At 41.8% G+C, this 21,852-nt stretch overlaps 1 protein-coding gene across 3 annotated transcripts; it reads left to right on the forward strand.

The window, feature by feature from the left end:
* The first annotated feature begins 855 nt into the window (after window positions 1-855).
* On the forward strand, window positions 856-21,301 carry hbs1l (HBS1-like translational GTPase). 3 transcript variants are annotated; one of them, XM_034528456.1, is made up of 18 exons: window positions 862-1,215; window positions 1,865-1,933; window positions 2,168-2,290; window positions 2,509-2,760; window positions 13,346-13,454; window positions 13,698-13,948; window positions 14,818-14,983; window positions 15,452-15,569; window positions 16,594-16,740; window positions 17,118-17,192; window positions 17,304-17,421; window positions 17,926-17,994; window positions 18,088-18,192; window positions 18,777-18,867; window positions 18,980-19,088; window positions 19,761-19,861; window positions 20,119-20,263; window positions 20,619-21,301. In XM_034528456.1, the coding sequence occupies exons 1-18, from the start codon at window positions 1,173-1,175 to the stop codon at window positions 20,628-20,630; spliced, it is 2,103 nt and encodes a 700-aa protein (XP_034384347.1). In that variant the 5' UTR covers window positions 862-1,172; the 3' UTR covers window positions 20,631-21,301. The 3 variants fall into 3 exon arrangements, with proteins under 3 accessions (XP_034384350.1, XP_034384349.1, XP_034384347.1); XM_034528459.1 differs by lacking the exons at window positions 13,698-13,948; window positions 14,818-14,983; window positions 15,452-15,569; ... (8 more) ...; window positions 20,119-20,263; window positions 20,619-21,301 and adding an exon at window positions 4,202-5,762 and having other exon boundaries at window positions 856-1,215; window positions 13,346-13,455; XM_034528458.1 differs by lacking the exons at window positions 13,346-13,454; window positions 13,698-13,948; window positions 14,818-14,983; ... (9 more) ...; window positions 20,119-20,263; window positions 20,619-21,301 and adding an exon at window positions 4,202-9,667 and having other exon boundaries at window positions 856-1,215.
* Window positions 21,302-21,852: the final 551 nt, after the last annotated feature.

A 21,852-nucleotide genomic window follows, 5' to 3' on the forward strand; every position in this document is an offset into this window, starting at 1 on the left:
ATGCATACAACCTGCACACATGTGCGTGTAACCACACAGTACATGCAGATATGCAAAGACCAAGATATAAATGTGCATTAACACAAGCACACACATCTAATTTATTTCCCTTTTGTGGTAGACAGGCTATACATTTCTTGTGGTATAGCAGGAAAAATGATGTCACCCATTGGGTGCATGTGTTTGTGCGAGGTGTAGAGCGTAGGCTCAGATGGGTTTGTCTTTAACCCTACAGGGCATAACCTTTGATAACATTTATTTTTGAGACATTCACACCCGAAGATCACAGGTGGGATTGAAAGTCGTTCGTGTATTTTGTGCAGGCAGACTCTCTCATGTCCTTTCAGTGCACTTCTATTGACCTCTTGAAGAAGTGATGTTCTCAAGGCTGTGCTGTGCAGAGAGGAAAATGCTTCTAACAACTTTATAATTTGTTCATCTGTGAAGCCTATCGTGCTTCCTCTTTCACATTAATAAGACACAAGTATTATTATGAATGTAAGTGTTTCCTTATTCATAAAACAGAACAGTGTTTTTCCGTTTGCAGGTGCCATGCAAACATATTGACTACTTTTATCGTCTCCACTCATGAGGATCACTGGGAAAAACATTTAGAAATTAAAGCTTCTACTGCTCCATCAGTTCAGACCATAATACACTAATCACTAGATCTAAATTCGGTATGGCATGCTGGTTTAGATTAATAAGTATTTTCCCTCATTCATATACGATATTCAAACTCTAATAATAAGCTGCACAAACATCAATTAACTGAAAGTCTGTCACAAAGGGCGCACATCCTGAAGCTTGTTTAGGAGATCTGATCCCAGGTCTCATTATAGAAACTATAACAGGAAGTTACGTCAGTCAGAAAAAGAAAAAAAACTTGTCTGAAAGAAAGTTTTTTACATTTTATTTGTTACAGCTAGATTGTTTAACATCTCAACAAAGACACAATTATTGCGACTTTTGAAAAAGCTCAGATTTAATTGATCGATATCCGAGGTGGAGAATCACGCCTGATCTGCCTAATCACGTTGCTGGCAGTTAGCTAAGTGGCACAGCAGCGGCGGCGCGGCAATGGCAGTCGGGCAGTGAGACACATGACACGAACAGTGCTGTGAGTCGAACAAACAATTACGCTGGAGCCGAGAGAAGACACTTAAAGCAACATGTCTCGGCACCGGAATGTGCGAGGTTACAACTACGATGAAGGTAGATGAGCCTGAACAAGGCGTCGATGAAGGTTTAAGCTCCTGAGCAAGGCCTCAAACCGACAAACTCGTTCACGTTAGCTGCTATGCTAAATAATCCCACTGTTGTTGACTGTAGCTTTAGCAGCCAAGGCTAGCTGTTGATAACGAAGATAACGTTGCTGTCGTGTCACAATAGGAATTGCGCTGTAATACTGTTATCTACATATACTTCAAAGCTTTCAGGGTAATACTATAACGTTAAGACTTGATAGGATATCTCAATAACTAACGTTAATAACGTGTTTGTTAACCTAAGCTAACGCCAGCTTCTTAGCTAGCATGCTAACATCCCAGTGTTTTCATAAACGAGCTTCTAATACATTGGTGGATATGGTAAACAGACACCCACTGACCTTATTAACTTAATATATATCCCGATTTCTAAAACTTACAGTGAAGAAATTGCATAACATTACCTGTGTCTTATTTTACTGTATGTTATGCATTCTGTACTTACTGTAATTGGCTGACGAGGCAAAGTGATTGACAGCTGTTTCTAAGCACTTCTCTCTTTTTTTAAACTCCATTAGCTGTTACATGTGTAGGTTTATGTGAAGCAGACAAATGGAAAAAACTATTTAACCCTAATTGTATATATTTCTTTCTAGACTTTGACGACGATGACGTGTATGGACAGTCTGTGGATGATGATTACTGCTGTATATCACCGACAACAGGTTGGTATGAGTGAATGCAATAGTGTTGAGCAACAATAACATATGTTTGGTAATGAATAGACTATGTTAATCTGTGAGAACTTTGTTTCATATTTGATTTAAAATTTCGGATAACAGCCTCTTTTTTAAAATGTTGATATTCAATCCAGCATTGATTTAAATTATAGAGAATAAACCAGACATCACATCTCCTAGTTTGAAATCAGTAAGTAAAGGTGTTTGTGGTTTATACAGCAAATCAGTTCATCTACTCGCGTCAAGATAGGCAAGCACCAAAGGAGGAACTTTTAGAAGAGGAAGAAGATGATGTACCCATGTCCCCTACCACCAGTCACAACCTTGACCCTCTCGACCAAGGTAATATTATAGCTTCCACGCAATGGTACGCAAGTGACACATGACGGAGATCTTTAGACCTTTACTTATGATATTTGTGATTGAAAATGAATGTGGTCCTTGAAGATCCTGTTTAAAAGTAGTTTAACTTACATTTTCTTGTTCTTTGTTAAATGTGTAATTCTTTTCTGAAACATAAAAATAATTTCTGTGTACAACTTATGTGTTGTACTTTATAGCCAAGCTGTATTCCTGTTTGGACCATATGCGGACTGTGCTGGGAGATGCAGTGCATGACTCAGTCCTGACCCAGGCAGCCATAAGATGTGGATTCGACCCACAGAAGGCACTGGATGCCGTCCTGTCTGAAGACGCCAAGACAGCCCAACTTACCAAAAGTACCAGTGAAGAGACGGCTTCGGTAGCCAGAGTTAGCCAGGAGAAAGCGCCGCTTCCACAAAGAACCAAACCAGAGGCCGTGGCTGAAAAAGGTACACCTTGAGTTGATCAAATTGTGATAATTGTATTGGTTGTGGAACACCAAATTGTTGTTCTTAACTGATCCACTTTAGTTCTATATTTGAGACTGGTTATTTGTGGCATTTTAAAATTGTACCCAGTTATTTTCAAAGCAAAGCATAGCATCTTAAAATGGTTTGAGATTGATTGAGATATTATAACATAAGAGATGTTTTTTTCTTGGCATGTAGCGAGTGATATATATCGTTTTCTTTTTAAGGAGACGGTAATCAATTACCAGATATAGCATATACCGGCTGGTACCAGTGCTCAAAAAAGGCCTAGTCTATTTGTAGCATCTGATCCATAATTAGACATAGTTTGTTCAGTACATACACACTGCCAGCCAAAATATTTTAAAGGTACCATATTTTAGCATTTGTGATCTTAAATAAAATTCTTACATTTGTAATTTAAGAATTATAATAAAAATATAGTAATGAGTAGGTTTAGCAAAACAATCAATATGGTTGGTTTTAAGAGTTATACTTATACCGGTATAGGAAATGCCTCCTATACCGCCTTAAATGCTGGATTGGATGTTGGCAGGGTTGATAACCTTTTAGAAACTAGCAAGAGTAAGCTAGTTAAAACAAATTATCCAACCGAAAAAACTTCCCAGTGTTGCTAACTCTTATCCAATGAAGGTAGCTAGCAGCATTAACCTAGCAAGAAAGTCGGCAAGACTGACAGCCTGTCCCTTCATGCCTCCCTCCAAATATGTACAATGAATATGGCTATTGTTAGTACTCACAGCTGTTAAGCTAGCAATGTCGCAGACTCCAGTGACTAGCAATGACCGCATGGACAGCATATGGGCGGACAGGCAAGCAGGTTGATAGACGGGCAGGTCGCCCGTCCATTCATTACATTTGGGCCCAATGAAATGATTGGACAGGCTTATTACACTCTTGCGACCGTTACCAGATGCTTTCTTTTCAGAGCATTTGATTAATTGATTGCTTTCAGGAGGTAATGATTTCAACCAAAATATCAAAAATGTTTTTGAAGATTACTAACCCTTTTCTTTTTAAAGCATTAATATTAAACATGCTTCACAGTTTTGTCTTGGTTAAGAATTAGAATAAATAAAAATAACATACTGTTGAATGGTCTGATGGATGTTTGTGAAACTGATGATATCTCATACTGTAGCATCATATTTTTGACTGAATGCCTGTGGATTCTTCTGAAGATACTTGATCAAAAAACATTTTGAATAATGGTTATTAGTATTGTGGATATGAACGCTCACGTGTATGTCAGTGTCACATTTTAGCCATGCAAGTGTTTAACAAAGTGCCTTCTTTCTGTTCTTTTCCCTCTTGTTTATGGTACGATTCATCTGACTTCTGTTCTGTGGTCCTCGTGTCGCTCCTCTTTGGCAACTGCAATTGGCTTTTGTAAGGTAAGGCGCCTGCTTGTCTGCTTCTCACAAAGACATTACATCCAATGCACATGAACACCAGACTGATTGGTGCAAACACACACAACCTCGTGTGCAAACAAGTGCACCAAACTTGAGTGACCTCTTATTGCAACACAAAGCTGCCCCGGTGGTTGGCAGCTCTGAAAATCAAATATGTATCCATCAAAACAGTGACCCAGGTGTTAGTTGTGGTGCTAATCTTGCGCAACTCATATCTCAGCATGAGCAGAAGAGTAAAGCGACAGGAGCACTTCTCACAGGGCAAGGTTTGGGTGTTCACTCTTTAAGTGCCCTCACCATGGGACCGAATTCCCCACTGTCCATTATGCCGAGCCAGAATAGTCTTTCATTGGGGACATTGGCGTCTTTAAGCATTTCATCAGCATCTCACAACTCGGCTCCCCCCCTCCTCCCAGTTTCACTCAGTAGTCTGTCCCTAAACAACTCCAAGATAACTGCAAGCTCTCCTCTGGCTGTTCCCTCTGGGTTTGGAAGTCTCAGTTCTGTCCTATTGTGCAATCAGCACTCAGTGGGAGTTGGGAATGGCAGCAAAGCCACGATGGCTGATCCAAAGGGAAGCCCATCATTGGCTGATTTAATGCAGGAGCATTCAAACCGCAGCCCAACCTTCAGTAACTACTCTCACGCACCCCAAAGCAGCATCACTTCTGTGACATGTCAGGGGATGGCTGCACCGGCACAAATGCTCTCGCTGTCTGGCCTCGCTTCACAGCACCAAAGCGGCAATACGCACATTCAATCGCATTCACAAAGCACCGAACAACCAGCCAGCACACTGGCCTTTTCTAAACCAAACAACAATACCCCTGCATGCCTCGCTGGAACTGTCTCATTGTCTCAGCTGGCCTTGCAGCATCAACCCAACAGTTCCTTAACTTTCCCTCAACCCGTAAGTGTTCCATCTCCAGCAAGTGCACTGACACAACCACCTGGCATCTCTGAGCTGCTTTCTTTGTCACAATTGGCATCTAAACACAAAGGCAAAACCTCAACCACCTCAAATGGGTCACAGTACTCCCTCACCTCGCTCCTCTTACCAGCAAAACCTGAGAGGGCTGCTGTCTTAGCAGAAAGTACTAAAGAGGGTGGGACCAAGTGTAAGCTCGACCACAAACCACACCACCAAAATATCAGGTCACCTAAACTGAAGCAGACTATTGATTTGAGTGCACTCATGGCCCAGTCGGATGGAGCGGGCCCTTGTCCTTTTGACGACAACCTCCTCTCGCCGTCGTCTCCATACTCGGTTGACGTGGGGCCGGATTCTTCCGTTTTTGCACAACCATCAATATTTGCGGTCACTTTGTCAATTCAGGGCCACAGACGACAGAAAAGGACGAGGAATTCATTGAAGGGAGAAATAAGAGGTCAGAAGACGGGAAGTGGTTACAAGACTTTCCTGCCTGAATCACAAGATAAATCACCTGAGCAGCAGACGCCACTCTCGCCAATTGTACCGTTCCGCTTCGACGCCCCTTCGCCTGACGACCTTGTCCGTGCTAATCAGCGAAAAGCTTTCACCAGGTAGACGAGTGGAAACAAATGGTTTAATAATAATAATGAACTTGATTCAGCTGCGTCCAGGTTGGGGCTAAATGAACTCTCTTTAGATGAGAACCTCAGATCTTTTTGGTGGCCTTTCCTTCACCAACTGAAGTGACCTCAAAGAGATGCAGCACTCGTCATACCTTTTTTTTGCTTTGTCCCACAATCAGTGATGTGGAGTAAAAGAAACTTTTGGGACTGACAGAGTGATTGAATGACATACTCACTGCTGAGAACTCTGCTAGAAACCGTATTACTAAAGGATTAATTTTTTTATACCGGCATGCACAAAGTGTTAAGTTACTACTACATGCACACAAATTATGTTTTAGGTCAAACAAAATAAACTACTTAGTCTCTCTGGCAGCTTGAACATAATCACAGCTACGTTGCAAAGGAAGAATTGTATTTTAATTATTTTATTCTTCTCATTTACTGTAGTTAATTTTTCTACCTTTTTTAAAATTTGAGTCTTATTTTTCTATGCTTAGATGGCCATTGGCTTTTTTATTGTCATTGTTTTGTAAGGTGTAAAGTATCTTAATCTAAACCAGGGAACATTTAAAGTATTTCTCTTTCTGTATGGCCTCTTTTTTGCTTTTGATCTGCATGAAGCCTCAAAATGAAAAAAAAAAAAGAGGTTGATTTTGTTTGCAGGTGTGCTGCAGCTATTGGAATATGGATCAGTTAACCATTGTTCTGGTTTATTGCTGCCTGTGTTTGAGATCATGGGGTAGACATTTTTGGTTTTGAGGACACCTGGAGATTTTCCCATGGAGGAGCGAGAACAAACGCATGCAAGTGCATCCTGACAATACACACGCACACATACATACACATACACACACACACACACACACACACACACACAATTTTAATGTTTTATTGAAAAAATGAGGTTACTATGAATGCAGGCACTGTAAATAAAGATGGCACTGAATGATTAAAAAAGTAATGCCTTCAGGTATAAGAGGGTTTTCTTATTTAACTTATGTACAAATGAGTCTGATTCCCAGTGGGTGTCATGACACTCCGCCAGAGCTTATTTTGTAAATTTTTGAAATAAAAATGACAATGTACGTTCTCTGAATGCACCTGTGTCCGGGCTTGTCTCTGGTTGAGGGTGTAAAAATGATATTTTAAGGGTTTAATTGAACATAACTAGTTAGTCTATTCTATTCCCTATTTGGATGTAAAATATGAGTAGAGCATTAATGTAGTAGCAAGTCGATAATGACGGATTAACTAGTGACATCATGGTAATAATATTTAATTAATTAATATTAAATAGAAGGCATGTCGATTTTGATAATTAAATGATTTAGAAAGAAAACTCTGCATTGTGTATCTGTTGCAGTGAATGGTTTGTAGGTTAGCCCGAGTTTGTTCAAGCATTTGTCCTGTCTAGTTTGAGTCATTAGTCTTTCTTTGAATGGAGAAACTTGCCCTTTAAAGAAATGCATGTTTCAGATTGGACAGGAACTGGCTCCATGGTTGGTACACAACAGCACTGTTGTATGCAGTCTTGTTAGCCCTAATAACCTACCGCCTAAATGGTCTTACTGTTGTAAGGACAATTTGTCTGTGTTTATAGTTATGAGACGGAAGGAGACGATCAGGGCAAACTTACCATACTGTTGAGTCATTTTCCTGCACTGCCTCATTGTTGAGACTGCTGTTTGAGTGAAGTAGTAGGGTTTTGGCTAGATGTGTGTAAACTTGACACAGGTGCAGAGAGCTGAGTGAAGGGAACCCCTCGGGGTGGCAAACAGACTGAGGGAAAAGATAGTCAATGAGGAGCAGATAGTGGTTATAATGGAAAGTCAAACATTAGAGGTTTAACGGGTTTATTGGTGTACTTGGAGCATTGTGGTGTCTGGAAATAATATGGTCTGCAAGGGATGTTTTGTGAGTGAAGATGTGGTACAGCGTGTTTTTTGGATGTGATAATTATGAAATGAATAAGTCTTATTAACAAGTGGGTTTGTCCGGTAACTGTTTCGTCCTTTTTCTCTTTTAAGGCGGGCCAGTGTGTGGGTTTAGAGCAGGAAGCTGCACTCTTGGAGAAAATGTCACAGAGTCGGCTTTCGCAGCCGATCTTCTCGCTCTCTGTGTGTCTCACACCTACGTAGGAAAATCTGATCGCGTCTCTTGACTTTCACAGCTTTGTCAAAAGGCTTCGACAGATCAAATCATTTTACTATCATTTTCCTTTTACAGGCTCTGCAGTTCTGCAAGGTGTACACACATGTTGCACAAACGTAGCATTTTGTGATGTGGTGCCAGAATTGGAAAATACAAATTTTTAAAAATGTTTTTACTCGGCTGCATTTGGATTGACGTGCCATCAATACCACTGCTTTGTTGTGGTATGATTTTGTTTACAGGGGGAAAAAAAACACTGGGCTAAGATAGAAATAGGATTCCTTATTCAAATGGAAAAAGTTGCGTTCTTGTTGAGAGAAATACACGAGTTAACTTCTAGAGAGGCTGAAGGCCCAAACGCTCCTAAAGACGCTTGTAAAGCAGTGGTGTGACAGTTTGCAGAAGCCGTGCACAGTGGCTTCAGAAATCAATCTGGTTTGTTTATTATCTATATGTTGTGGTTGTGCAGCATGAATCCAAAAAGCCTTTCGTTGACAGCAATAATGTAGTTGTGCAAAATGTTTTTAATGGCGGCGCAGTAACATCTCGGGGGAAGGGTATTCAGTCCTAAGTATCAACCGTGGATGTTGTTGGACCAGCTCGGTACCGATCTGTATCGTAGAACGTTCCCGTTTGTTTTGCATGTTGCTCAAGTTGGAAGCCAAGTGTACACGACGAGTTGTCTTCAAGTGGACTTTTCTTTCTGATTCGGCTTTGGTAGTCTGCTCCTTCCCTCCTCAGCTCTTCCCTAACATAGTTGTATCATAGTATGAGTGTGATGATGAAGTATGAAGTTAGCCGTGAACATGGCGGTGCAGTGTGCGTGTCTACGTATGTGTATAGCTTTGAGTTTTGAGCCCCTGAAATGAAACTCATCCAGTGTTGCCAGGCTTTACTCACCGAACACTTTTTTTTCCCCATCTTGCCATCCGATACCTGAACTTGCGTATTGTCCGATACGACCCGATACCAGTGTGTTTTTAAAAACACACAGAATAATATTTTAACGGCTGTGCACCACTCACTGTGTACTCATGTGATATGATGAACATTTTAGAACATTATACATCTTTTTACATTTATTTTTTTATTTTACAGGGACAATGCACACCAATTAACAGTAAAACTGTAAGTTAGCCAGAGACAGATTTGTTTTGAAGGCAGCCAGAAATTACAACATTTCCAATAACATAATGCAACTAAGATTCAACGATAGACAGACAGTGACGTATGGACAAAAAAATAAATTCACATATAAGCAAAAGAAAAGTGTACCTACAGTACGAGCACATGTATAACACTGAGGCACATAACATACATCAACACTGAATAATAATAATGTACACTTTTATATCAAGACACATGTACACCAAACAAGCAAGCAGGACAGAGGGTTCATTAATGGTAACACGCCATTAATTAACGCTATGTAGGAATGTTTTGTACGTGTTTTTTGTGCGTATGTCTGATGGAAGATCATTCCACGAGTCGGCTGAATTCACAACAAAATGCAGATTTGCTAAAAGAGCTTGACCTATGTGAGATGACACGATCACCTCTTGAAGCAGATCTAGTGTCCGCCACTTAAAGTGCGTTGTTTAAAATCACTCGGCGGAGGCGGAGCCATAGCATGTACAATTTTAAAAACCAGACACGCATTAGTGAATGTAATGAGGTTCTCTCAACTCAAGATATGGTGCTTGATGAGGATATTGCAGTAATGGTGACTTTAAAAAAAATAAAATAATTATCAATTGTTTTTAGCGCTTGTTTATGGAGAATATGGATAGATTTTAATGTTGTGATGCTGGCTTGTGCCCAGCTGGTTAAGCACTAGGTCAGATGGGGGGGGGGGGGGGATAATCATTGCATTAAAATACAATTTCGCAGCCTCCATGGCTAGACTGTTTCTTATATATCTAAAATTCATGAGGTTACATATTAAGACTTTCTGTCACGTTTTACCTGCTTTTTAAAAGAGAGATTAGAATCAATAAAAAAAATCCTAAATATTTCAAATCTGACACTACCTGTAGCCTTTCACCAGCAACATAAACATCTGGCTCCGGTGACGCTTTGCAAGCCCTCTTTGTGAAGAACATACAAACAGTCTTTTTAGTCAGGAATCTGAAAGCCATTTAGTTACATTTGTCATTGTGGACGTGAGCTTAAGTGCAGCTTGCTCTTTGTTCTTTGCGTGCACATAAATCACGTCATCATCAGCGTACTCACTCATTTTGTTTGTGTCGCTTTACTTAGATGACCACCTATACTGTGTGTGTGTATTTTGATTACAAAATATATATCATTATAGTTATCGTGCTGTAGGTCAGAGACATGCGTCCTACTATTTTAAAATCTACAGAAGGTGAGAGTTCTCAGGTGGTTAGTATGAATAAAAAGATCATGGTCTCCTGGGTAAGTTTTGTGCAGTGGACGAGGAGACTTCTTTATAGCTGTAATTCTATGAAATGTTGAGTAGTCATACCCACATTGTGAGAGTCATTTTGAAAAAGTGGTCTGATGGGTCCTCATTTCTTTCCTATCCATCTTCATTCACATCTTCAGCGATTTTTCAAATGTGAATTAACGTTAACTCTTTTCGTTTGGCTTTTAGTTATAACCCTCCATTTAGAGCAGCGATGGGGTTAAGTCGGTGGGTTTTAATCCCAAAACGTATACCATGCCAGGTACTGGCGCTCACTGGTGAACATCGCCTCATGTAGGACACGGTGTTTACTTCGGTCCTTTGTTCCCTGAAGATTCAGTCGGAGCCAGACAAAACTAATCTGAGATCACACACCTTTACAGACATATTGATCCAGATACAAAAGTCAAATCAAACACACTAATCCTATGAAGATTTGAGTGAAATCAAACATAATGTTTTACAGCCTTTAGCGGCCTCAAGTGGTGGGGAGTCTCGTTATCAATATTTTATACACAGAATTATCTTTGTTTTAATTGCGATTACCATCAAGGCAGTTAATTTGTTTGTCAAATATTTTTGGCAGTATTGTGCTTTTTTTTTAAAAAGAATAGCGTCTGACTAATTTCTCTCTTTGACCTTTTAGTACCACTTGAACAAGCACCTTGCCCAGCGGGCCTTTCTGTCGCCCCATTACCTGTTCTTTCAACCCTTGTTATTTTTTACTTTTTCTATTTTACTTTTGCTTGCATGCTTGTGTGTTTGGAAGGGTGGGGTGGGGGGATGGAGGGGGTTGATATTTGCATATCCTGGTCAGACTCCTCTTATCCTGTGCTCGGTTGGGCCCTCGGGCCAAGGTGTAGAGATGACTCACTCTTCGTTGCTGCATGGGTCCCCTATATCAGACGAATCCTGGATGGGAGGACACCAACTGTTTACCTGCCACTCCAAAGAGTGTAAAGAGATCCTGCTCTAAGCCTCAGTCTGATTGCTCTGTATTGCTGCCTCCGGGCCTGCCCAACAAGAGTGATCTGGCAAGTCGGTTGTTTGCAAAGGTATTCCAGTGTTTAGAGCAACATGTCCGGTAGTTAGAAACTGTGTTGTGCTATGCAGCAATTCCATGGAACCCCCCCCCCCCTCCCCCCCCCACACACACACACACACACACACACACACACACACACACATACACATACACATACACATACACACACACACACACACACACACACACACACACACACACACTGTAATGCTGTTAATTCTGTACACATGACATCTATTGTGTCTGTCCATCCGGGGAGAGGGATCCTCCTCTGTTGCTCTCCTGAAGGTTTCTTCCCTTTTTTCCCTGTGAAATATTATTTTTGGGGAGTTTTTCCTGATTCGATGTGAGGTCCTGGGACAGGGATGTCGTATGTGTACAGATTGTAAAGCCCTCTGAGGCAAATTTGTCATTTGTGATATTGGGCTGTACAAAATAAACTGAAGAAAAAAAAAAAATGATGCAAGTCCTTTGGCAAGTAGCGAAGGGTGTGTCTGTCCATTTCACCCCAGGTTAAGATGAAGGTAGAGATACTAAATAAATAAATACAACCTTCATGTTCTTAATGATTAAGCACATTAAGGGACTGCAGGTTTAATGAGCTGATTCTAGCGTTCATATTGGATTTGATATTTTGTTTCACAGGTGATGTTCCATATCGGTATATTTCAAGCTGGCTGGTGCTCTTTTTGACACAGGTGGTAGAAACTGCACTGTACTAAGGACATGAAAAGCCCCCCCGGCCGCACAGAGAACCAAAATTCCCCAGAGTTATTTTGCCATCTCATGTTGCCACTTACTGCAGGACTGAAAACCCACCAAGGATGCAGATTTCCAGTGAGCTGCCTCACTTGTGAATCAGCGTTTCGGAATGAGAGGGACTTTTTCTCCAATGCAGAGCCAGTCATTCAGAGAATGCTGTGTGAGAGAAAGCACATTAATAATCCAGTTGAATCGCACCTGCTTTCCCCTCATTTTTTATGATGAATACACCTCATGAAGCATACAGGAGCACACACGGGATTACTATGCTTTCTGAAGTGCATGCTTAACCAAAGTTGTAAGATAAAGAAATTACATTTGTAAACCTTTAAGATTTCCCTAACAAGTCTTAAAAGACTAATCAAAAGGAGTTTGGGCTATGCTGCGTATATCTCTTAGTGCATCTATGTGTGCCATAATACACATTCACCTCCAGCCTGGCACTTTGCTGAAGTGACTCCTTTTCAGAAGATTCATTCTGCGAAACGCTCCGTCACACTGCTCTATTTACGTGGAGATGGGAGGCAACGGCTACTTCTGATATTAACCCTCTCAGAACCAGGATGTCACTTCCCCACACATGCACACAGATGCACACAGGGTGCAGTTGGCTTGGCTGTGCAGCCCAGTCTAAATGAATCAGTAGCAGCTTGAGATGACTGGGACCGGTGGCCATTTGGGACTGGGATGAGCAAGCGGTGACCTCAACAAGTCTCACTGCCTGCAGAATATGGACCATGAGATAGATTGACAAGCAACTGATTGCATCACATGCTCACACGTTGGAATATATAGTTTCTATGCCAGTAAGACTCATGTCTATGATCATAAACTACCACTATTGCACCAATACCCTCTGGATGTCTCACACCACAATGCCATACATTGCTGAATAAGCGATCTTACTGTTATGGAATATTACCATGCACTTAATGTTACTATTTTGCAGATGCAGGTTGGCAAGAATCTCTAGAGTCTTATCATGGTTACGAAAGATAGTAGCGACGGTCACCGATTTGTGTAAAATAAAATCGTTCGTCATGAATTGAAGGTCACCTCTATGCTCTTTTTTAAATAGGAAAAAAAAATGTTCCTCATTTCATAGGTATTGTCTACAGTGCTTCATCATGATTGCCTTTGTTTCTGAGGAGGTGTACAGTTGTGTTCCTCTCTTCCCTGTAGCTAAAAGCAGAGACGCATCTCACAATAAACTGGACTCTGAAGTGGTCCCCAAAGTGGCCCGCATGACCGTCTCTGGCAAGAAGCAGACCATGGGCTTTGATGTTCCCAGGTACCTGGCACGCATGCCTCTCACAATTTCCATTGTAAATCATGTCATCTTTGCAAAATGCTAGTTTTATTTTAAATGAAAAGTAGTGGAGGCTTTAACCTGAGCTGTGTGTGATCACCCGAGTCTCCGTATGCAAGGAAAATATCGCCACTAATGATTTTGGAAGATGCATACTGGCATGATTTCTGTGCGGGGAGGGCTTGTGTTCCACCGGGATAAAACTCATCCGTGTTCTCTCCTCAGCGCAGGGGAGAACGGCGTTGTCGCTGCTTCGGGACGCCGCGGCGGCAGCCCCGAGGGCGCCACCGCAACCCCGGCCTCAGAGGCCACGTCCAAGCGTCCCGAGACTCCGTCCAAAGGGTCAAATGGAGAAGAGGCCTACTCGGTTCCCACCCCGAGCCGCTCCACTGGAAAGGCCCGGCAGTCGATCAATATCAAAGCTGAACTGGAGAAGAGGCAGGGGGGCAAACCTCTGTTAAATTTGGTGGTTATAGGTAGGAAGAAAATACATAAGACCACTTGTGAATTCAAATTTGACTTCAGTTAATAGCAAATTAAGGGACCTATAACCAGGGATAGAAAAGGCCATTATGCAATATATATGATGCTCTCTTTAATCATAGAAATGTCTTTCCTTCTCAACCTCCTATATTGATCTACAATTACATACACAGAGGACGTAGTCTTGATTGAGCAGTATACAGTACAGTAACATTTTAAAAATAGACTGATGCATTAAAAATTGTGGAGGAACTCTACATATTTACAAATACAATAATAACATGTTGGGAATAAATTATTTTAATGATATAATATTCTTCTAGGAACAATTCAAGTCTCCAATATGTGTTAAAAAGAAAAGGCCCAGTTTTTCCACCACATCCATGAATTTGTAAATGTGCACGGTTTGTTCTCACAAACTTTCTGCAAACCAGTCTAAGTTTTAATACTTGTGAGTGTTTTAAACTGCAGACCAGTGCAGTTGCTTTATCATGTTTTCTCATTCTCAGTTACACCAGACAAAGTGACTTGGTAGTTTCACAAGTGCAGATGTTTGTAGTTCCCACAGCCTGTGAAACCTCTCGTTTTACCCCGGCCCTCTCGCTCCACCCTCTGAACCTCGGCCCTTGTTCCCATTTCTGTCTACCGTCTCTCCACTTGAGCAATGCGGCTTCTTTTCTTCTCCCATCTGTGGCTTCGCTTATCTTCTCCCTTCCCCTACCCGTCTTATCACTCTTGTTACATTCGTCCTCTGTCCTAACCCCTCCCTCTATCACTCCCCACACTCTGAGCTCCTTTTCTCTGTCCGTTTCTTCCAGTCTACATCCCTAACTCTGCATTGTGACATTGTTCTTCTCTGCAGGTCACGTGGATGCGGGTAAAAGCACACTGATGGGCCACCTGCTTTATCTGCTGGGCAACGTGAACAAGCGCACCATGCACAAGTATGAGCAGGAATCAAAGAAGGCCGGGAAAGCCTCCTTCGCCTATGCTTGGGTCCTGGATGAAACTGGCGAGGAGAGGAACAGGTACATTGTGTTGTGAGGGCGGAGCCGCTCCTAAACATTAATATACCATTACTGGTGCGCCGGTGCTCGTTGGGATGTGTTGTGCTGATAAATACCATTTCTATTGATGACCTTTTATCAACAAAAATGTATTTTGCAGAACGCATGTCCCCGGTTGCCGTCTCTGTTGTTGTTGTTAGTGAAACGGAAGCGAAATACGGCAGAAACAGAAAGTGACTCGGGTGGGAATCCATATTCACTTCAGTGAATAGCCCCGCCCACCAGAGGACGTTGCTCTTGAAATTAAATTGGCCGAGGATTTAAAATCGACATGACCTTTTATAAGGCAGTCCTGTTACTCAGCACACCAACATCCATCCATTTTATTTGTTTTTACTCACTGGATCTATACACTTTGTTTAACTTCTACACAAATGATTGTACACAAAAAAACAAAACAATCCCCTCATTTATTTGTGTTTGCTCCAGGGGCGTGACGATGGATGTGGGCATGACAAAGTTTGAGACAAACTCTAAGGTGGTGACCTTAATGGATGCACCAGGACACAAGGACTTCATCCCCAACATGATCACAGGAGCTGCACAGGTATACCGAGTATCCGAGTATGCATGCAGCCTGCACGAAGCATTAAACCATCACATGTATAACATGTACACCTCCTGATGTTGGTGTGGCAGCCACCGATTTATGTAGGAGAGGACGTAAAAGCTTCCGTCACCGTTCATGCAATTCTATAAAGCATGTCATTATGACATTGATGCACAAAAAATAAAGTATTCTTCCAATACCTCTAGATATACCAGTTAGCTACTAGCTAATTGAGCCTCACGGCGAGACTAAGCATCTCTTTTGAGTTATCGAACCTTTCGCACGTTTAAATTGGTCCTTTTTAACTTCTCCGCTATACGCTTGCCACACCCGTCGGAAGGATTTGAAATAACTTTGGTGGTTTTGGGTGTTGGTGTCACAAGGTGTTTTTGCAGGCATGGGTGTGCGTGTCTGTTTCTGTTTTGAGTTACTAATGTAATTTCTCTTTTTACCATATGACTCCTCACGTTTCGCCTCATCGTGTAGTGACTAAGGGGTTTCTGCAGCAAGCCAATGAAGCGCTCTGTCAGCCACATGCTCTTTAGGCTCAAGATGATATTTATCGGCCTAATAAGTAATTATCTGCAGTAAACTGTCCATTGATTTAACATACAAAACAATATTATTGCATTGCTGTTTTGTATGATGAAAATATTTGTCATAGAAGTAGAGTTCACCTATTGGAACAACTCACATGGTTTTAAATGCATAGACCTGGTAATTTGTTTGGAACATGATAATGAATGTGTCATAGGGACTTAAAGCTTAAAATAAAGGTAGTCTTATGAAGTTATTTTATGTCCCTATATTCCTCTGTAAGTTCCTAATTTGAAGGTTTGATGGGGCTGGAAATGGTTTCTAACATTACAGACACTGGTGTCGTTTCCCAGGTAATGTGTTACCTGGAGTTTGGAGTTCGGTTGTTAAAAAAAACCGACCAAGTTGAGTTTCTGTGTGATGTTAAATGGCCACATCTGCCTCAGCCGGAGGTTCTCACCTCTGCCCTCGGTTCTCTCTCCAGGCCGACGTGGCGGTGCTCGTGGTGGATGCCAGCCGAGGAGAGTTTGAGGCGGGCTTCGAGGCCGGTGGTCAGACCAGAGAGCATGCCCTGCTGGTGCGTTCGCTCGGCGTCACTCAGCTGGCTGTCGGCGTTAACAAGATGGACCAGGTCAGAGCTGCTGCACATCACTGACACTAAGTGGGGATGTTTTCTTTGTAGATTTACAACATGTGTGATTGATTTGACCCGCTGCAACACAAGTTGATCCTAGAAAAATCGTGAAAATCTGGAAAGAATATAAGCAATGAGTGTCATGAACACACTTTGGGATGAGGTGGAAGCTGCTATACTTCACAATTCACACATTTCCCCTGCAATAAAGTTTTTTTATGGAGTTCAAGACTAACACTTCTTAATGTTTCTGCCAGGAGAAAAGCCCAAGGGTGTGTGTGTGTGTGTGATTGTACTTTTGTGATTTAGTTTCCTAAATGCTAAAGGGGAACATTTCTGTCTGTATTTTTCCTTCATGTGTATGTACAAATTAGGTAAACTGGCAACAAGACCGTTTCCAAGACATTAGTTCCAAGCTCGGACATTTTCTCAAGCAGGCGGGGTTCAAGGTGAGTTTGCACCAAGTTCCTCGACATCTCCGAATATCAAGCTTGTCAGCATCAATGTATGAACACATACAGCTTTGCTTTTGTTTGATCCATTGTTGATACACTTTCCAGGAGTCGGACGTGTTCTACGTCCCCACCAGCGGCCTGACAGGAGAGAACCTCGCCACCAGGAGTTCAGTGTCACAACTTACCTCTTGGTACTCTGGTCCCAGCCTAATGGAGCAGATTGGTAATGCACACTGGCAAGCTGCCCAAATCATTATTGCCTTTTGACACTTAGCAGTAAAGAAACCAAAACAATAGTCATTTTTAGGTTTTCATGCAAGTTGTCTGCGTTGCATTAATTGCCCATATGTGGCAATCTAGACTTCTATCCAATTGTATTCAGCTTCTCTAGAATAAAATGATATGAGTGTTTCCTGAAAAGGGCTGGCTGACTGCTAGCAAGTGATCACTTGATTCAAGAGTACATAAAAAGCATTTGTTTGCACCAAAAAGAAATGCTGTCAAAAACTTTTTTCTCAAGGGTTTTAAAGCGATACTCCAATTAACAAAAGACATGTTAAGTATTAATAAATACTAGATTTGAGAAGTAACTTCAAAACCTTTGTAGTTTCCTAAGTCTCAGATAATAGCAGTTGTAATCAGTCACTGTAGATTCCAGTCAGTGACAAGTTTACACAGTGAAAATGTGCATTAAAATTCATGCTTTTTTCCCCCCTCTCTTCTGAAGACGCCTTCAAAGCTCCTCAGAGATCTGTTGACAAACCGTTCAGAATGTGCGTCTCCGACGTGTTCAAAGGTAACATCTCTGACACGTCCTTCCAACGCATTTGATTTAGTTCTCATTTCTCTTTTTCTATGGTAAAGCTGATGTTGCATATGCTCTTCCCAGACCAGGGTTCAGGCTTCTGTGTCACAGGAAAGATTGAGGCTGGTTACATTCAGCTAGGCGAGAGAATACTGGCGATGCCTCCCAATGAGACCTGCACTGTCAAAGGTACGCACGGACTTCACTTTTCATTGTCACGCAGTCCGTCAGAGCCTTTTCCTCCGTAGACGGCAATGAGAAAAGGTCTCCGTTATCTGAAGTAGTAGAGCATGACGCCTGTGCCTCTTAACCTGCCTCTGCCACAGGTGACTGCTAATATTTACGATGCCACCAGGCTCACTCAAACACCCTCTTACACAGGTGGAAATACCTGAAAGACACTGTTCCACTTATTTCAGCATCCAGACGTCAAACTAGTTATAACTTATTGTCAGCATCTAACACCAAAAGAAAGCACACTCACACATGCATACAAACCTATTTATTATTACCATTTAAAATGATCTCGGGATACAGGAATTTACATGATAAGATACTTTCTCAGGCAGGATTCTCCACTGAGCTGTGCTTACAATAATAACTAGTTTGTTTGTCCTCTTTGTACGTGTCTATTTACTGGAGCAAATACACATCTGCTACAAACACACCGGACTTTGTGTTCATCTCTGAAAGTGGATGACTAGTGAGTGAGTGGTAAATGCTGCCGCCCTGTGGCAGTTTGGGGAATTACAGTCAAACTATTGGCCTTGCAGGTATTACACTCCACGATGAGGCTCTGGACTGGGCTGCAGCAGGAGACCACGTCAGCCTGACGGTCACCGGCATGGACATCATCAAGATCAAGTAATTGTTTATTTATTATATGCACTTAACTTATTTACTGTTGATGCTTGTTATGCATATGTTTTTTGAATCGTGCACATTTCTATAATTAGTGTTAACTGCTTCCTTCCAGTGTGGGCTGTGTGTTCTGTGATATCAAGGAGCCGATTCGTGCCTGTACTCGATTCAGAGCGCGAATCCTTCTCTTCAATATTGAGGTCCCCATCACGCAAGGCTTTCCAGTAAGACACACACACACACACACACACACACACACACACACACACACACACTTGTACTACTAGTTCAGGACACACTTGTACTACTAGTTCAGGTCCATTCTCAAGAATGCGATATCTCAGGGACACCTTTCACAAAATCTCAAGAGACCATTTTTTTATGTCCATAACTAAATAATTGATGTCCTTAATTATGGCCACTTCAAATAAATGTGTAATTTGATAAAGTTATGAAGTGATTACTCTTTGGACAGACATGGATGGAGGCCTACAACCACAGAACATGTGACCTGGATGGTCAGGCTTACAAATGTTTCATTCTGAGTCACGTTTGTTCACTCTGTGTGTGTGTGTGTGTGTGTGTGTGTGTGTGTGTGTGTGTGTGTGTGTGTGTGTGTGTGTGTGTGTGTGTGTGTGTGTGTGTGTGTGTGTGTGTGTGTGTGTGTGTGTGTGTGTGTGTGTGTGTGTGTGTGTGTGTGTGTGTGTGTGTGTGTGTGTGTGTGTGTGTGTGTGTGTGTGTGTGTGTGTGTGTGTGTGTGTGTGTGTGTGTGTGTGTGTGTGTGTGTGTGTGTGTGTGTGTGTGTGTGTGTGTGTGTGTGTGTGTGTGTGTGTGTGTGTGTGTGTGTTTGTGTGTGTGTGTGTGTGTGTGTGTGTGTGCGTGCGTGCTCTGTGCAGGTTTTGCTGCATTACCAGACTGTAAGTGAGCCAGCCACCATTAGGAAACTGAACAGCGTTCTACACAAGAGCAGCGGCGAGGTCCTCAAGAAGAAACCGAAGTGAGTGTGCTTTGTATTACATTTTATATTATAACATTTAAATATTACTTACTGTGTGCAGCACTGATGTAATGTCACCTCGAACAACTTATATATTTCGCCAGGAAGAGCTTTAGGTTTCACTTTATTAAATATGGTGGAAAAAACATAATCAAATTAAACAATAATACAAATTGCAATTCTCGTAAGAACATTGGAATCCAGGTGGCTCTGTTATCCTTACTTCCTGTGTGTGCGTCTGTGTCTTTCCTATTAAGGTGTTTGAGTAAAGGTATGAACGCCATCGTGGAGATCCAAACCCAGAGGCCGGTGTCATTAGAGCTGTACAAAGACTACAAGGAGCTGGGCCGCTTCATGCTCAGATATGTCGGCTCCACCATTGCTGCAGGAGTTGTCACTGAGGTACAGCGCTCCTCACTTTAGGACAAAGTCAAAGCATCCAATATATTCAATCTTATTGCTTAAAAAAAGGGTTAACGTTTTACACTACCTCATGCAATATCACAGGAACACCGTGAGCCAATTTGATTAAATTGCTTTAAAATTGGGCTCAGGGTTGAACTGTTTTAGAATTTGGTGGTCAATGGTATTTTTGTACATTTTGGTACATTTTTGGCCACAACAATTCCTGTGCTAATTGTGTCAATTTCACACAAACGTCTTATTGAATGTGAGATGAATGTAGTCTCCCTCTTTGATAAGGTTCCCCCGAGTCAGTTTCCTTTCTGATATGTTTTTTTTCTTTTTCTCACCGCAGATCAAACAATGAAGGGCATTTCCATCCACGGAGCCAGTGGGACTTTTCCTCTGGAAACTACAAGCCGCCGCAGAGTGCAATTCCTCAAGAGATGCCCCTCGCGGACTCGGCGCGTCGCATTCATCCAACCACCTCTCCACCCTCTCCAGCGGCTGCTCCCCCTGACCGATCAACACTAACTGTGGCAAGACGCCGAGGAGCCTCCAGCGTCAAACGAGGGCTTCACCCAGCTTTCTAGCCTCTCCACATTTCCCAGCCGAACCATTAATTTGTCCGTAAAACCTTGTTTCTCGTAAATTCACTGATCGATCAAGCCGAATCAATAATATAACCCTATTCCGTAAAAAGAATCTTGCCGTGCCGAGATTTCCACAGCGCATGACGTCACCGTGCATTTCTCGAAGGACCCCGCAGCTGATCATTTGTCTCGACCGGAAAAAAAGGATGAAATGAAAGGATGTGATGTTATGTCGGCGTGGGAGTTGAAGGCAAAACATTTGATATTATTTTTTTTTTACCACAACTATGCTCGCTTCTCAAACTACTTAATCGACCAAAGTAGTTTGTGAACAAAAAGGGTAAACTTTCATTTTCATTTTTGGATAAAGAGACTTAATTCTCATTTGTGTCAGCAAAAGATACTTGAAATACTTTGACAGTAAAGCACCATCATGCTTTTTGAATTGCTCATCTGTGTTTTCTTTCCTATCAAAGACTCGGCGAAGAGGAGGGTTGAATAAGCTGTGTTTAGTTTTTCCCCACGTGTCGGGAAAGTTGGTGTGAAGGAAGACGACGCAAAATGAACATGACAATCAGCTATATGTGTTTTGAGTTTTGATTTCCGCAGTGTGAATCGCCCCTTTCCAGCCTGTAAAAAAAAAAAAAACGAGAGAGATAATTAACGAACGTAACAGTAAGTAGAAAATGTAGAGGTGATCCTTTCCCGTCAGGTTTGACAGTGACACTGATGGAAAGCACCACACAGCACACATCTCGCAGTCATTGAGTGCACGTCGAAGAGAAAATTACTTCGGAGTTTTAAAGAAATGCCCACAACATTTAAAGTAAGTCAGTTCCAGGTTTCTCAGCATTTTCGTAACTGTCGGAAAAAGAAAAACAGACGGAGAAACTCTTCAGTTAAAGAAGTGTAAGAAATGCATCCGAGGAGATCGCAATTTAATAAGGAATAACTCGTCAATGGAAAGTGACAAGAGATCAATCTAAAGACGAACAC

This window comes from Cyclopterus lumpus, chromosome 24, assembly GCF_009769545.1.
Source record: "Cyclopterus lumpus isolate fCycLum1 chromosome 24, fCycLum1.pri, whole genome shotgun sequence".
Lineage (NCBI taxonomy): Eukaryota > Metazoa > Chordata > Actinopteri > Perciformes > Cyclopteridae > Cyclopterus > Cyclopterus lumpus.